Raw genomic sequence first — 18,224 nt, 5'->3', positions numbered from 1 at the left:
GATTTTATTTTTGAGTAGCGTGACTCACACTTCCAATATTTTGTTTTCTGTTTGCTGAGAACATGTGCTTTGCCTAAAAATACTGACCAATCAAATTCATGTCACTATGCTTATAGCCACGCCCAAACAAGTGCAGCAACAGTTTGACACTGGAGCGCTGTCCATGCTTTTTTTTAAACGCACGAAATGCACGGGATTTGAGAGGAGTTTTGCGCTTGGCATTTTCCAAATAAGGATATTCAACTATGAGTACTACACTGGAATACTACAATGAATTTTCAAACGGCTACACTGGCTAATTCGTCTTTCCTGATCGAAAGGGGGTGTATTGTTGATATTTGTAGATAATAAACTCTGCATTTTAATGGTCAAATGGCGATTTCGGCATAAAAATGTAGAAAAGGACCTTTAAAGCTGCATGTCGAGAAAGGGCAACTGGTGACTGCCGGTTCCCGAACCAAGAGGCTCCGTATCCGACGTGTGGGTTCTTATACAAGGGAGGTTAATCTTGCATCCTTCATCAAATTCTCTTTTAACGGGGTACTTTCCCTTAGACCATACTTCGCTTTTGTTGACGGCAACGAGACTTGAAAACCAAGTAGTTATGGGTTGAAAGTTTACACTGCGAGAGGAATTTCCAGTCAGGTACGGAGGCGGGGTCAAACAAACGAAGAGACATGACGCGCGACTCGTCCGCGGCGGTGTCAACCGAAGCAGACGACACAGCTCGAAAAGGACGAACAGGAAACGCTGAAGTGAGAGATAGAAACACGGACATCACGAAAATCTCAGAGCTCGCAGTCGACAAAGTAAGCCATTTTGGTCTTCTTGATGTAAAGTGGGCATGTTTCAGTTCATTGAAGATCGTTCGATTACTTTTTGAACCAACTATTTTGGTCACATTGTTCGATTTGGATGATTATTGATCTTACCAATGCATGCTCACTCTCAGGGAATTTTTGATTGATTGTGCTGTTGTCCTAGCTGCGTAGCCTACATTGATGTGCGTGTTATTTTAGGCTTGGAATCTCGGTAGCAAAAATAGCATTGGAATGGAACATGACTTTGATTCTGTGGAAGCTCTGCCTTTTAGGTAGAGACCACTGAAGCAAGAGAGATACCTAGCAGTGTCTTTGCACTGAAGATTCCGAGGGAGCCTTCAGACTGAGAATGCGATTAATTATTCATCTGCTGCTCTGTCGGTTAACCATGATTCAGTTACTTGATTTTTCGGAGCTTTCTCCCTTCCTCCCTCTCCCTCCACTCACTTCCAGTCTCTTCCTGTCTATATAGCTATATATACATATATATAGTATATATTGTTGCGCTTGCGGTTTTTATTGTTTCAGTTTAGAAAAGCATATCTGTAGCTGTTTCAATTATTTTTGTTTTGTAAATAATTTTTTGGGTAAGAATGCAAGTTATACTTATAGTGCAAGCATATGTGCACACCCTCACATATATAATACATACATGTATGCACACAAACGCACACAAACACAACGTGTGCATGTACACACACTTACTTTCCCACTTAACTTGTTTAACATTTTCTACCCCACCTATGTTGACCAAGTCTTTTTTTAGCCGAGACCAGCTGTGCTGCAGCAGGTTACCCAGAATTGTAGAAACTGTATCAACACAAGGGAATGCAGGCGTTAGATCGACGTTACAGGAAGCGACTGTGTACGGGTATATCCGTACCAGGTCAGATATATAGCCATATGAGTGGGTACGGATATATCCGTACCTGGGAGACAATGAGTTAAGTGTAAATTACCTTAATCATAACGTTCTACGTTTCATGCAGTCACTGTCACAAGTTTAACCCGCACAGAAACTTACCAGAAGGATACACTTTCCAACCACCCCCACACATAGGCATAATTCATACAATCCAACACCCCACCCACCCACCCTAAGCAGGAGCACAAACACTCCCGCCCCCAAGCCTTCATTCACTGAAGTGGAAGAATGTGAGCTAGCTTAGAGTGGAACAGCTATCTATAGCTAATACAACATGATCCAGTCCCTTCACCTTCTGTGCTTACTCACCACCACTACTACAGTCACACCCTCATTTTACACAGGCTTCAGTTCATCACTGAGCCTTCAGGCCTTCAACCTACTCCACTGCATTTATTGAAAGTCTACAGTGGATGTTTTTCATTATGAACCAGGTATAGTGCATAATGTAAATTCATTGAAATCACAAGTTTCAAAGTGCAGTTGTGGTGAGCGAAATATTTTTTTTTTGTGGTCAGTTCAGTCTGAGTGTGTATTTTTTTATGAACCAATGCATAAAGGGCTTTCCAGGAACTCGAGTTGTTTTGTTATACTTAACATTTTTCTGTTCAGTGTGCCTTTTTCGTGAACCAAGACAGTGTAGTGAAATGTTGAAAAGCTTAGTGCATTTTAGGATCTAGAAAAAAGGTTCTAACCTTGTGCGTATGTCAGCAGTATAGGAAGTGGCTGTGTTGGAATTTTGAACAGCAGCAATAAGAAGAGAAGTGTTGTGTGGGAATCACTGAATGTGAGTGTTTTGGTGGTGTGACAAAATCCATGAAGCATTGTCAAGTGGTTGTGACAATGGCAGCGCCTAGGTCAGAAAGTATGCTACCGACATGTTTTCTGTCTTCAGTGTATTGAACAGTTGTGTTGTAGATGTGTATTCATGCTAATTATATCAGAAACATTGAATATGTAGTATGAGTATGTAGTTAGATTAGTTTCTGTGAAGAATTTTATAGGCAAAGATAGGATTACCATTTGTGAATTTTTGGGTTTTTTGTTGGTTTGTTTGTTTTGTAGTGCACTGTTGTTATTTCTTTTGCGTCTTTTTTATTTTAACGCCCAGTTGCTGTGAAAATTTCTTGTTAATTTCTTGCTTACTACTTATTATTTCAGCTTATCTCTGTGTAAGTAACTTTCCAAACACCAAAAGGGATTGGAGTAAAAGTTGGTAAGATTTTGTGTTCACTGAGTTTTGCATATTATGCTGTATGATCTGTTCATGAATATTGACGCATGTGTTGCTTTATATTACTCAAGCTTATTGATCATTCATAACACTAACACTGCGCTTTATTTCTGCAGAATAATTTCTGATAGAGGAGCTTGTTTTGCAATTTAGTATTAACAAGTTATTACATGTAGTGTCAATTATGAGAGAGAGAGAGAGAGAGAGAGAGAGAGAGAGAGAGAGAGAGAGATTGATTAATTAACTGACAGACAGCTACTGTTTGTTGCCAGTCAGTCAGTCTGTCTGGAGAGAGAGAGAGAGAGATTGAGAGAGAGATCGAGAGAGAGATCAAGAGAGAGAGAGATTGATTAATTAACAGACAGATACTGTTTGTCTGCCAGTCAGTCAGTCTGTCTGGAGAGAGAGAGAGAGAGAGAGAGAGAGAGAGAGAGAGAGAGAGAGAGAGAGAGTTAAACAGACATAGGACAAGTACAAAGTCAAAGAAAACGGATGAAACCAACCATGCAGTACGGTAGGAAGGGAAGTGAAAGTTTGGCTGTATGGCTGTGAGCTTGTGTACATGTCCACACTCAAGAATTCCCACACCCTGTTAAATGATAGTCGGCAAAACAATGTGCACCTGGCATGGCACCATATGTAGCTGTCACCATGATCTGTGGTCAACGCTCGCACTCATGGCCATTCGTTAACAAGCTTACCTATAATCCCTGCTGTCATTTATGAATGTGTGTATGTATTTAGTGGTAGGTGAAGCTCACAATGCTACAATTTGCAATTTCAGCTGTTGTGAACTGTGCTGCATTTAAGCGTACAACTTTGAAAGTGATATTAATCCAATTTTTCGCCCATTGCTGTTTGCTAGACTTCACAGATGCTGGTAGTTTTAGGTGGCAATTGTTTACATTTATATATAATAATCTATGTATCTGTTTACAATTTTGGATAGTTCAGATGTATCTCTGAAGTTCACGTCAGGGGCGGACGAGGGGGGGGGGGGGGGTGCACAGGGTGCACGTGCACCCCCCCTCCAGCCCAAAAAAAAAAACAAAAAAAAAATTGGAAAGCTGATTCTATGACCATTTATAAGTTCAAATGGCACCAGATGGCACCATTTTGCTTCTTTGAGCCAACGTTTTTTCCGGGAGGACATGCCCCCGGACCCCCCTAGCAAATTCGGGCGCTTCGCGCCCATCACATTCACTTTCGATTCAAAGTGCACTCCCCCTTACAAAGCAACTGATCCGCCCCTGCACGTGGAACTTAACCAGAATTAAACAGATCTCTCAGCCCTGCTGACCAGTGTACTACAGTGTCAATGACACCAAAAACAGTGGAACCCCCCTTTTAAGACCCCTGATTTAAGACTCTCTCCCTTTCAGAACCTTGATTTTTCACATTTTCTGTTCATAATCACTGTAAAGTTACCCCCATCTTAAAGACTCCCTCCTTTTTGGCTCACGTAAGTGTAGCCTATGCGATGCTAACTTTTGTCTGTCTGTGCGTGCGTGCGTGCGTGTGTGATAGAAACTTTAACATTTGACTGAACACCGAAATACTAATTTTACCGGGTTATTATCCAAGCAACAGCTTCAAAGTATTGAAGCAATGATCAACATTTCGTCGGCACGTATGTAGATAAAGTGTGTATCCAAAGAAAACGGGTGGTGGTAGGTTTTTGGGGGGATGGGTAAAAACAGGTGACTGGTTTGTGTTGTGTGTGGTATGTAGACCAGGTCAGGGGTCAAGGTTAGGTCAGATCGCGTGAAGGATTGTGGTATAGATTCACTTCTCAGTTCTAACCGAGCTGCATTCGCCGATTCGGGGAAGACGATTTCACATTGTTCGGTTTCGTAGCGGCTCCAGAAAAAAATAGATAAAGAAGATACCAAAGGAGATTTCCTACAGGTTGATCTGCACAGCGTGTTTTCAGTGTCTGCGCGATGAAGTGCTGTCGAAAGGGCAGTGTCGATCTCAGTGGCAGTCGTGTTCCCATAAGTAGGCTACAGACAGACAGATCTAGATCTAGCGTCTCCCACTCTTGCACCATGTCTATGCTTACTGTGTGTGTGTATGTGTGACGGAGTGATTCAGTTTGTTTTACTGTTTGTCGATTTCTTACGGGAGCCTTGAAGGCCTGATTTTCTCAGATTTTTGGAGGTCTTAAAAGGGGGGTTCCACCGTAATGGGTTTGAATGTAGTGCAGACTCTACAGAACAGCAATACATAGGTATATTGAGCCAATATATTCAGCAAATGTTGGCCTTTGCTTAACTTTTTAGCTGCATTTAAAAAGATGTGAGAAAGGGAAACAGTGTTTATATTTTCAGTACGTTCAGACACTTACAGGGAAGGTCCCACTGTAGTTTGTGGGTGTGTCCTGCAAGCTGCAGCTAGTGGTTTGCAAAGGATGAGCTTAAGCAATGAATCTGTCCTTGTCATTTCACCAGTTTATCACAAGGCAGTGCTTGATTAGAGTGTTTCTAAAGCTTAGATCATCACTGTTAGTGTTAGAAACTCGGAGAGAGTCACGGTGCATAATGGAGAGCCTGTTATGTTGTGTTGTCATTGTGGATAGACTTTGGTAAGATGGTCATCAGTTTTTACTTACAGGTTCCTCATGGGAAAGACTGTTGATGACCAAAAGAAGAGTTGTGTGTGTGTTTCAATATCATCATGCTCAGTGTCTGTTAATTGTTGTTGCTCGGAAACAACGGGATTCTGCCAGAAACAATGTGATTCAGTCATCAGTTTATGAGTAGTATAGATGTCATTGCCCATAATGAGCATTTAGAGAACACGGGTAGTACATGTAACTACTGCCACACCATGAAGCAGTTAAGCCTGTCAGTTTGAAATTTTAGCTGTCTGATGTATCTGTTTATTGTCCACAGACTTTTTCCATTGGTATTGATCACAGTTGTCAGGTACAAGGATAACGATTCTCTACCTTAGTGTACACTGTCCACAGCAGAATATTGCTTGCCACCATGTACCAGAGTCTCTATTGGACATTAATGCTGTGGTGTGCATTTTTTGATGAGATGAAGAGTATTATGAATAATTACTTAATGTGATACCCACCACTTTTCCTCCTGCAGAAATACCAGCATGGTATTTATGACAGTAAAGGAGTATTGTACAGTGGAACCCCCCTTTTAAGACCCCCCCTTTTAAGTTCCCCCCCCCCCCCCTTTTAAGTCCCCCCCCCCCCCCCCCCCCCCCCCCCGCCCAATTTGAGACTCCCTCGTCTTTAAAACTTTGTTTTCTCAGACTTTCTGTTCATAACCTCTGTAAAATTACCCCCATTTTTTAAAGGTGGTCGTCTACATTTTTGCTTTTTGACTCACATGCGAAGCAAAAGTGAGTCTATGTACTCACCCGAGTCGTCCGTCCCGGCGTCCGTCCGTCCGTTGGAAAACTTGAACGTTGGATATTTCTTGGACACTATTCAGTCTATCAGTACCAAATTTGGCAAGATGGTGTATGATGACCAGGCCCCAAAAAACATACATAGCATCTTGACCTTGCTTCAAAGTCAAGGTCGCAGGGGCCATAAATGTTGTCTAAAAAACAGCTATTTTTCACATTTTTCCCATTTTCTCTGAAGTTTTTGAGATTTAATACCTCACCTATATATGATATATAGGGCAAAGTAAGCCCCATCTTTTGATACCAGTTTGGTTTACCTTGCGTCAAGGTCACAGGAGCTCTTCAAAGTTGGATTGTATACATATTTTGAAGTGACCTTGACCCTGAACTATGGAAGATAACTGTTTCAAACTTAAAAATTATGTGGGGCACATGTTATGCTTTCATCATGAGACACATTTGGTCACATATGATCAAGGTCAAGGTCACTTTGACCCTTATGAAATGTGACCAAAATAAGGTAGTGAACCACTAAAAGTGACCATATCTCAATAAGCACCATTGTACTTCCTATGTCTTGAATTAACAGCTTTGTGTTGCATGACCTTGGATGACCTTGACCTTGGGTCAAGGTCACATGTATTTTGGTAGGAAAAATGTGTAAAGCAGTTCTTAGTGTATGATGTCATTGCTAGGTTTAGCTGAAGGTCAAGGTCATGTCAAGGTCAAGCATGTGAGTCGTATGGGCTTTGCCCTTCTTTTTACATTTAGTCAAGTTATGACTAAATGTTTTAACATAGAGGGGGGAATCGAGACGAGGGTCGTGGTGTATGTGTGTCTGTCTCTGTCTGTGCGTGTGTGTGTGTAGAGCGATTCAGACCAAACTACTTGACCGATCTTTATGAAATTTTACATGAGAGTTCCTGGGAATGCTGATGTAAGTCCAGCAGTAGATAGGTTAAGCCTATTTTAACATACTGGAAACTGGTAATCTTCCAGTAGGTATTAATTTAGTTTTACTAAAGCCTGCTGGGACACAAGTAATGGGTTAGTGCATTTGTAAACAGGAATCGCTTGACAAGTGGCCCCCTTCATCCCCCCCTTCCTCGTCCTGATATGGCTCTGCGTAGTCGGCTGGACGTTAAGCAACAAATAAACAAACAAAGTTCCTGGGAATGATATCCCCGGTCCCGCAGTGGGGCACTGCGTTAAAGGCCCCTCCTGTTTTTGAAACCGCAGGAGCTTTCTAGTTTGCTGTTAGGTAGATTTTTGGTTCCTCTTTCCTGTCATGCTCTCTTTTTCTTCATGAATTCTTTTCTTTTTTCTGCCTTCTTGCTCATTCACCTGTATTTTTTCCAAAAATCTCTTCTCTTGCCGCTTGTCTCGCGATTCATGTATAGTTTAATCTGTTAGTGTTCTGATGTAAGTCCAGCAGTAGATAGGTTAAGCCTATTTTAACATACTGGAAACTGGTAATCTTCCAGTAGGTATTAATTTAGTTTTACTAAAGCCTGCTGGGACACAAGTAATGGGTTAGTGCATTTGTAAACAGGAATCGCTTGACAAGTGGCCCCCTTCATCCCCCCCTTCCTCGTCCTGATATGGCTCTGCGTAGTCGGCTGGACGTTAAGCAACAAATAAACAAACAAACAAACAAGATATCCCCGGACGTTTTTGTTTTTTTGATAAATGTCGTTTATGACGTCATATCCGGCTTTTTGTAAAAGTTGAGGCGTCACTGTCACACCCTCATTTTTCAATCAAATTGATTGAAATTTTTGTAAAGCAATCTTCGACAAAGGCCGGACTTCGGTATTGCATTTCAGCTTGGTGGCTTAAACATTAATTAATGACTTTGGTCATTGTAAATTGTAATAAATTTTTTTTTATATGAAACGATCCAAATTTACGTTCATCTTATTCTACATCATTTCCTGATTCCAAAAACATATAAATATGTTATATTTGGATTAAAAACAATCTCTGAAAATTAAAAATATAAAAATTATGATCAAAATTAAATTTCCAAAATCGATTTAAAAACACTTTCATCTTATTCCTTGTCGGTTCCTGATTCCAAAGACATATAGATATGATATGTTTGGATTAAAAACAGGCTCAGAAAGTTAAAACGAAGAGAGGTACAGAAAAGCGTGCTATGCAGCACAGCAAAACCACTACCGCACTGAACAGGCTCATCAGTTTCACTCCGTTTTGCACAAGCGGCGGACTACGTTCATTGTGAAAAAATGCAGTGCGTTCAGTTTCATTCTGTGAGTTCCACAGCTTGACTAAATGTAGTAATTTCGCCTTACGCGACTTGTTTTTCTTCTCGTCCCCAAAGCCGTGCCGTGTGGTCAGGCCTCACTCCTGTTGTTGTTATTTGTTGTAGTTATTGCTTGATTTAGTCCAGTATCCTTTATCAGACATCCCTTTATTTCGTTCACTTTGTCATTGTTTTGTTATTTTGTTTTCTCATTTCCTCGTCTACATTTACGTGTACATGTTTTTTCCTCACGACTGTCTCCGCTTTGTAACTTGTGTTTAGGTCAGAAGAAGGGGGTGTAACGCGACCCAACTCTTGTCTATTGTTCTGTTTCGTTCCGCTCTGCTAGGCGCATTGAAGCTGGTCCTGAAAGGGAGAGATGATAAAATGGAGGTAAATGTACAGACTTTATTTACAGAACAGTCTCAAAAACAGTCTTTAAAGAGGGGAGGTCTGGAAAAAGGGGGGGGGGGTGTCTTTAAAGGGAGCTTTCACAGTGTCTAGGCAGACAATTCTTGTTGACTGGGACCACAAACCTTAAAGCCAGTAATGGATCTACAGTCTGTCAATGTGTGAAAGACCATTGTTAGCAGGGGGGGGGGGGGGGGGGGGTTGGAAGAATAATGACCCTGTTCATCTGATGCAAAATCAATGGTGGCAGCCTGATTGCCAAAAGATGTGGTGGACCATTACAACAAAAGAAGCTTTCCGCTCTACCCTGATTTTTTTCCCCTCTGTGTAGGCTAGCTGTTCCTAATTTGTTCAATGGAAGAGTGTAAACAGCATGCCACAGCAAAGCTTCAGGGCCGTTCTACAAAGCTGTGTTCAGTGTACAGGTTGTTGTTTTTTCTTCAGATTTTCTGTTCATAACCTGTGTAAATTAATTACCTCCATTTTCAGACTCCCTCCCGTTTAAGACCTGATTATCTCAGATTTGTTCAGGTCTCTAAAGACCTCTCCCCTTGCCTTTTTACCAGTTCTGTTTTTTTCCTCATTCTCATTTGTCATTCAATCATGCTCTTGGCAGTTATTGATCAGAATTATGCATGTCATGTGGGTGGGTTTATTTTGCCAGCCTTGTCCCATTTGAACAAGACAAAAAATGATTTTTTTCTTCTTTATGAGTATTTGTCACCATCTGTTAAGACTTTTCAAGGTGTGGAGTTAATCAGTAGTCATTCATATTTATGTATGCATATAGGTTGCCCGGTTAATTGTCCTTGATAGGATTGTGGCTCTGCTGATGGCTCTGTGCATTGCGCAAGGCTGGATTGATATTTGCAGTCTACACGTTTTGTGCTGTGGATGAGTGTGTAATATAGTGTGTGGGCCCAGATAGTAAAGTTGGTGTCAAATACATGGGGTCTTTCCGTTGTTGTTGCTGCAGAATGACCACAGTAGACTGTCCACTCATCGCTATCTGTTTTTGGTCTGCTCTGTGGCCCAGATCAGGATCAAGTTGGTCGCGTTGAACAGCATAAATATCACAATAGAAGGATCACATTTTCGTCATGACGTCACTTTTGTTAGTGCCATTTGTGTACTCTATTTACATCCTGCTATTACCTTTCCGCTTGCGCAAACGGAAATTATCCAAAACTGTGAAAAGAGAATTTGAAGCCGGAAGGCCCACATATATATATACAAATTTGTTTACTAGAGCGCTTGTAGGATATATAAAAAAAGTTAACATTTGTCACTAAGGTAGGTGACTGTTAGAGCCAAGTAGTGATAGTTGATTGATTGACACTTTACGCTTCAGTTCTTGCATGGGTCTATTTGCTTTAGCATGAACATGACAGAAGAAGTTATAAGTACATGCATTGGGCAACACTGCAATGGACATTCCAAACCAGGAGTATGTATTAGGCACAAAAAAAAAAAAAAAATTCTGTTTACGGTAACCCGACCGACCCTATTTTTTTCGCGCGACCCTAAACTTTTTTTTTGGCATTTGGGAAAAAAAAAATTGGTTTTTTTTTTGCAAAATAACGTAAAAATATGGTTTTTTTGAGAAAGAAAAAAAAAATCCCGACCTACCGACCCTATTTTTTTGGCCTATGTTACCGTAAACAGACCTATTTTTGGGGGGCCTTACAGTACAGGGGAACATACCTTTTACACACACACAAATTAAGACTTCCGCCTTTTCAAGACCCTTTTTGTTCATTACCTCTGTAAATTTACCCTCATTTTAAGACTCGCTCCTTTTTAAAGGAAAAGTCCAAGGTTTAGGGTCACTTTTGATATGTTGACCCTCTTAATTCATCAACCACAAATGCGTGTGTAAAAATGAACACAGAAGTCCAAAAAGTATACTTTGACTCGTTTGTTGGCTGTTCTGAATCGTTCCATCGCGCGCTCAGTCTTGGCTCATGACCTTGTGCACATACGTGTGCTACGTCACGGGCCTTGAACAACAAACATGGCCGGCTCCAGCAGTGAGGAAGACCCGTCGCGATATAACCTTGAATGGTTGAAAACGACGTTAAACACCAAATAAAGAAAGAAAGTGAGGAAGACAAGTGGAATACGGACTGGTTTTCACCCAGCCTGAGGTTTTACCGTGCCCGTTTGAGCCTCTTCGTCATCAAAATGCTTGCGAGGCCACAAGGAACTGCTTGAAACAGAGCCAGCATAAGCGGCAATACGAAATGGTATGTGATTCTCTTTGTTGTGATGTTGACACACTAGTCCGTAGTCGCATAGACCTATATATTAAACTAGATGATTACCCGCTTCGCCGGGTACCGGCTTCGCCGGGAAGAAGTAGAGCCGAATACTGGGACCCGGCTTTGCCGGGGTGTACGCCGGCTTCGCCGGCGCACGAAGGAAAGGAGATAAACGCGCAAAACACTGGAGACCTTCTAAAAATAGTAACGTGCAGTGACCTTCTAAAAATAGTAACGTAGTAACGGGAATATGGATTGACGCCACACGGAGGAAGGGAGATAATCGCGGCTGAAAACACTGGAGAAGATAAGGAAGAGTTACTGGTAGTGGATCCCGACAACAACAAAACAAAAAAAACAAAAAAAATCGGTTCAGCGCGCACAGCGCTGCGCGCTGAGAGCACGTGTTGAAATATCTCATCGATGAGGTTGTGTCCGGGGTGTAGCAAAGGAGATAAACGCGCAAAACACTGGAGACCTTCTAAAAATAGTAACGTGCAGTGACCTTCTAAAAATAGTAACGTAGTAACGGGAATATGGATTGACGCCACACGGAGGAAGGGAGATAATCGCGGCTGAAAACACTGGAGAAGATAAGGAAGAGTTACTGGAAGTGGATCCCGACAACAACAAAAACAACAAGTCGCGTAAGGCGAAAATACAATATTTAGTCAAGTAGCTGTCGAACTCACAGAATGAAACTGAACGCAATGCCTATTTTTCAGCAAAACCGTATACTCGTAGCATCGTCAGTCCACCGCTCATGGCAAAGGCAGTGAAATTGACAAGAAGAGCGGGGTAGTAGTTGCGCTAAGAAGGATAGCACGCTTTTCTGTACCTCTCTTTGTTTTAACTTTCTGAGCGTGTTTTTAATCCAAACATATCATATCTATATGTTTTTGGAATCAGGAACCGACAAGGAATAAGGTGAAAGTGTTTTTAAATTGATTTGGACAATTTAATTTTGATAATAATTTTTATATATTTAATTTTCAGAGCTTGTTTTTAATCCGAATATAACATATTTATATGTTTTTGGAATCAGCAAATGATGGAGAATAAGATAAACGTAAATTTGGATCGTTTTATAAATTTTTTTTTTTTTTACAATTTTCAGATTTTTAATGACCAAAGTCATTAATTAATTTTTAAGCCACCAAGCTGAAATGCAATACCGAAGTCCGGGCTTCGTCGAAGATTACTTGACCAAAATTTCAACGAATTTGGTTGAAAAATGAGGGCGTGACAGTGCCGCCTCAACTTTCACGAAAAGCCGGATATGACGTCATCAAAGACATTTATCAAAAAAATGAAAAAAACGTTCGGGGATTTCATACCCAGGAACTCTCATGTCAAATTTCATAAAGATCGGTCCAGTAGTTTAGTCTGAATCGCTCTACACACACACACACACAGACACACAGACACACGCACATACACCACAACCCTCGTTTCGATTCCCCCTCGATGTTAAAATATTTAGTCAAAACTTGACTAAATATAAAAAGAAAAAAAATTGGTTCAGCGCGCACAGCGTTGCGCGCTGAGAGCACGTGTTGAAATATCTCATCGATGAGGTTGTGTCCGGGGTGTAGCTGAATACGGTGTCCAAATTTGAAAAAGATCCACCGAGAACTTTGGCCGTGCATCGCGAACAGACAGACAGACAGACAGACAGACAGACAGACACTAGTCGTGTATATATATATAGATATAGGTCCCTGGTATAGTCGCTACCTCTTGCAGTGCTAGATCGAAGTCAGGTGTGTTTTTCACAGATCAGTTGATGTGCTTCCACAGATCTGTAAGCATGTAAAGATTATGGATTTATACTATTATGGGGGGGGGGGGGGGGGGTTACAACCTGGGGTCCAGGGTCCAGGGTCCCGTTTGGGGGTCTGGGTGGCAAATATTAAGCCCCCCTGAAGCTGAAGAATTTTAGCTATTTTATAAACAATTTGTGGCTTATCCTTGATTTTAAATAGGATCAACTGGTGTCAGCAGCCACTCATTATTTCTTTTAACATTAGTATTAAATAATGGCAATTTATCTTCACTGATATCTGCTCCCGACATCATATATAGTATGGTTAGAAGGAAGACATTTTGCATACTGTGACAATTAAAAAAACACTTAACTTCCCCCGGCTTTACAGACAGAAAAAAGAAAAATAATTCACGGACAGAATTTCTTTCTTTTTTTTAGGGGGGGGGCGGAACCCCTGTAAACCCCACCCCCACCCCCTCCCCTAATCCACCCCTGGATTATATGTTGCATACTGCAACTGAAACAATCAGCTTTGCTGATTTAACTACAACAGACGCCATGCAGTTCTCTGAAACTTTTTCAAACCTTTAACTTTCAGGCATGGGAATTATCCGCCGAATGGCGGATTTCCGCCGAAATTTTTTTTTGTTCCGCCGAAAATGCAAAAGTGTCCGCCCAGAAAATAAAGGGGGGAGGCACACAAAAAAAGCACCGGTTACTTTGGCCTTTGCGCAAAAGCCCGCGAAAACTTTCCGTACTTTGTTCACGCACTGCTACCGCCCGCCTCAGTTATTGAACTTTTATGTTTGAAAGTAAACCAGATTGCACAGATTGTGTTACAAGTTACATTTTCCTGTTTGTCTCAACAGATCAATTTTTTTACAAATTTAAACCATATATAATACATGTATATATTTTTTTTCTTCAAAAAAGCAAAAATTGGTACATTTTTGTACTAAAAACTCTGATTCTAAAAACAGAATTTAATGGCAAACTGAGCTCAGATGACACCAGATTGCACCATCTGGGTTCTTTGGAGAACAAATTTTTCCAGGGGAGCATGCCCCCGGATCCCCCTAGTAAGGCTAGGCGCTTCGCGCCGTCGACTTGACGCTTTGCGTCTTCAGTTATAAATTTTCCGCCTTTTTTACAATTTTCAATTTCCATGCCTGAACTTTAATTTCTTGAAAGTAAAACTCTTCCAATCTTGTGCAAATCTTGACAAACTTTGAGAAACATGACTGGTAAAACACCAAAAAAAGACCGTGTAGGGTGAGCCATTTTGCTTGTAAACCACGATTTGGACGCTTTTTACATTTAGTCAAATTAACATAGAGGGGGAATCGAGATGTGTGTGTGTGTAGAGCGATTCAGACTAAACTAGTGGACCGATCTTTATGAAATTTGACATGAGAGTTCCTGGGAAGAATATCCCCGGACAGATTTTTATTTTTTCAATAAATACCTTTGATGACGTCATATCCGGCTTTTTGTAAAAGTTGAGGCGGCACTGTCACACCCTCATTTTTCAATCAAATTGATGGAAATTTTGGCAAAGCAATCTTCAACGAAGGCCAGACTTTGGTATTACATTTCAGCTTGGTGGCTTAAAAAATAATTAATGAATTTGGTCATTAAAAATCGGAAACTTGTCATTAACATTTTTTTTTTTAACGATCCAAAAACAATTTCATCTTATTTTTTGTCATTTTCTGATTCCAAAAACATATACATATATGTTATATTTGGATTACAAACAAGCTTTAAAAATTAAAAATATGAAAATTATAATTAAAATTAATTGTCCAAAATCGATTTAGAAACAATGTCATATTATTCCTTGTCGGTCTCTGATTTCAAAAACATATAGATAGGATATGTTTGGATTAAAAACAAACTCAGTATGCTAAAAAGAATAGAGATACAGAAACGCGTGTTATCCTGCTCAGCACAACCATTACCGCACTATTCTGGCTTGTCGATTTCACTGCCTTTCCCATGAGCGGTGCACTGACGAAACTACGAGTATGCGGTCTTGGTGAAAAAATGCAGTGCGTTCAGTTTCATTCTGTGAGTTCGACAGCTTGACTAAATGTTATTTCGCCTTACACCACTTGTTTTCTCCTCTCTGTGTCTCTGTCTGTGTATATCTTTCTGTATGTCTGTCTGTCTGCATCTTTGAGTCTTGAATCTTGAGTCTTGAGTTTGTCTTATGTGTCTGTCTGTCAGTGTCTCTGTCTCTCTCTGTCTCTCATTCTCTCTCTCTGTCTCTCTCTCTCTCTCTCTGTCTCTCTCTCTCTCTCTCTCTCTCTCTCTCTCTTTCTCTCTCTTTCACACACCCCTACTATCCCCCATCCCTCCCCACCTCTTTCCCCACCCTATTGTATTCTCACCCCCCCCCCCCCCCCCCCCCCCCCCCGATCACCCCACCCCTTCGACCTCACGCCCCTCCCCGCTTCCCACCTAGTCATCATGCAACATACATCGTTACCATCGAGGACAAAAAAAGAAATAAGTAAACTTATAACCCCTCGCATGGAAATCCACAGCCGTACAGAGAGTAGAAAAAGAAGTCTAAAAGTAGTCAAGGTGAACCGCAGTTCAAGCATTACCTGGCCTAATTGGCAACATTCAGGGGGCGTCTACGAACTAATCCATCAAAATCCGTGCACAGGGTTGAAACGGGTGTGCACTGGGCACACAATACACCTGTGGAAAAGAGGGATATGGAGACGTGCTTTTCTTGTTGCCATTAACACTGGAGTGGCGACAGCCCTATGTGATGGGGCTTATCCCTTTCATAGTCCGCGTCAAGTCATGCACTTTTCGCATCACTACCCTTCGTTTCAGTCCCACGTTGGCACTGTTGCTCAATAATTGCTTATCAGCTGACACTGTCCCCTCCGCCAAACAAAAACAAGTCGCGTAAGGCGAAATTACTACATTTAGTCAAGCTGTGGAACTCACAGAATAAAACTGAACGCACTGCATTTTTTCACAATGACCGTAGTCCGCCGCTTGTGCAAAACGGAGTGAAACTGACGAGCCTGTTTAGCGCGGTAGTGGTTTCGCTGTGCTGCATAGCACGCATTTCTGTACCTCTCTTCGTTTTAACTTTCTGAGCGTGTTTTTAATCCAAACATATATCTATATGTTTTTGGAATCAGGAACCGACACAGAATAAGATGAAATTGTTTGTAAATCGATTTCAGAAATTTAATTTTGATAATTTGGATTTTACACGTGTGGCATTTAAGAAATTAATTCATAAAATTCTACATTCGCAAAGAGAGTACCCATACAGAGTGTTCAGTTCTGGTATTTTTCAAAACGGAAGGATGTCCATATCCCATGTAAAAGCCTGGTAAGATTTGAGATTTTGAACCCAATCGTTTACACGGAAAGGGCTGTCGAAGGGCTGTCCATTTGAGAGGACGCATTCATGCCTGGATGAGAAATACACTGATAACACAGAAAAGGCACGAGTTTAACCTGCATATTCACAAAACTGGTTCAGAGGCCTGGTAAAGGGAACACATGTTAGGTAGTTATTTTAAGAGAACATCGCGAAGACCTAATTATTAAATTAAAGCCTTTCTGCACGAATGTACATCTTCTATGAATTGATTTATAAAACGCCACATGTGTAATTCATTCCACACACAAAATCCAGCTCCAAGAAGCAGTGAGGCTGTTGATTATTGGTATGTGTTCAAGTCGAGAGATGATTTTTCCTGTGTAAACTGAGCCTTGGCAGATCTGATATAGTGAGCAAAGACCTGCATTTTTTTAAACGTGTTTAAAGGCCTTGAAATGGTTAAACATTTTGTTTATTTCAAGTAGTCTTTATGAAGAAAAAATTAACAATAAGGAAGGCAAATGCAAATTAGATTCCTCTTGACAAACTTTTTATGTTCTTCTTCACGTGTTACATTATGCGTACGTAGATCGCAAGATATTTTCAAAAATATTCATAGATAAGCCAATCTGCAAACGGACAAAAATTCACAATATTATTTTACGAAGCGAATAAATTTGACTCAAGAACTAAGCTTATGTGTTTGAGGTGATGTGCATGGGTATGAATGTTGAATGAGTCCGTCAAAGATACCCTCCATGTCGCCTTACAGTGGAACCTATCATTAAAATTATACCACCTTAAATTACCTTGCTCTTTCAAATGTACTGCTTAAAGTTAAACTTCTTGAACATGCAACTCTTGCTGTCTACCATAAAGACCATCAGGTCAACAACATACTCGTGAATGTTTCGTTTTGGTCTATAATTCCATTTCAGAAAATGCTTTCATATTTTTTATTCGGAAGCATACTAACTTTATTTGAAACTACTTCTACAGATATAGTTTTGCAGGTTGACGGGAGGTCGTGAGTTACGAAAGAAATTCAATCCATATGTCGCTCAGCACAGAAAGCATAAATGATTAACATGAGTAGAAATGAACTTGTACTTGTTTTCATAATGTATTATTTGGATGGTATCTGTCAAAGACACTTTCTCGTTTTTTGCAAAGCTAGAATAAGGTCTGGAAATAAAAGAAGAGAGAAAATGAATGTGACTATAAATCAATTCGAAAGTATGCTTCTCATCTATACAGTACACTGAACATTTAGACATGGTTTTGGGTGAATTAGGTCAGTTCCCTGTAAGTATTCAAGCGAAATGTCGTATGTTGAATTTTTGGTACAAACTTGCATTTTCTAATGATTCTGACAAACTTTCTTGTGTGACATATCGTTTTTTGTTTAAAATGTATGAATCTGGTGTATACAAGTCAAAATTTCTGCTTTCTGTCCATGGTGTTCTAAATGAGTTAGGCTTTAGTGATTTTTGGCACAATCAAACTATCGATAATGTAACGGATGGTGGTTATTTTAATACTTTCAAAGCACTGATGAAAAATAGGCTACAAGACCAATTTGTCCAAACCTGGCATTCAGAAATAAATAACAATGAGTTTTATTATAATTATAGAATGTATAACGAGAATTTTGAGTTTGAAAAGTACTTGTCTATCCTGCCGGTTAATTTAGCAAACGCTGTTTTAAAATTTAGAACACTGAATCATAAATTGCCTATACAAAAAGGTAGGACTCTTGGTGTTCCCAGACAAGACAGAATCTGTCACAAATGTTCATCAGGTGACCT

General features: G+C 40.4%; 1 protein-coding gene across 5 annotated transcripts in view; it reads left to right on the top strand.

Annotated features, from left to right (window-relative positions):
- The first annotated feature begins 596 nt into the window (after positions 1-596).
- The window catches only part of LOC138971227 (transmembrane protein 117-like), a 54,694-nt gene continuing 37,066 nt past the window's right edge, over positions 597-18,224 (top strand). Inside the window, exons 1-2 of one of the 5 annotated variants that reach the window (XM_070343914.1) lie at positions 689-809; positions 2,908-2,958. Coding sequence is in view for 1 of the 5 variants with exons in the window: in XM_070343911.1 (XP_070200012.1) it covers positions 678-809 (132 nt within the window). In the remaining 4 variants the exon portion in view is untranslated. Of the gene's footprint in view, positions 810-2,025; positions 2,181-2,907; positions 2,963-18,224 lie in introns of those variants that run through there. The other 4 variants (XM_070343912.1, XM_070343915.1, XM_070343913.1 and 1 more) reach the window with 4 other exon arrangements.

Source organism: Littorina saxatilis, linkage group LG7 (genome assembly GCF_037325665.1).
Source record: "Littorina saxatilis isolate snail1 linkage group LG7, US_GU_Lsax_2.0, whole genome shotgun sequence".
In the NCBI taxonomy this organism is placed as follows: Eukaryota; Metazoa; Mollusca; class Gastropoda; order Littorinimorpha; family Littorinidae; genus Littorina; species Littorina saxatilis.
The sequence above is the reverse complement of the archived record's forward strand: the minus strand, read 5'-3'. Positions and strand labels throughout refer to the sequence as shown.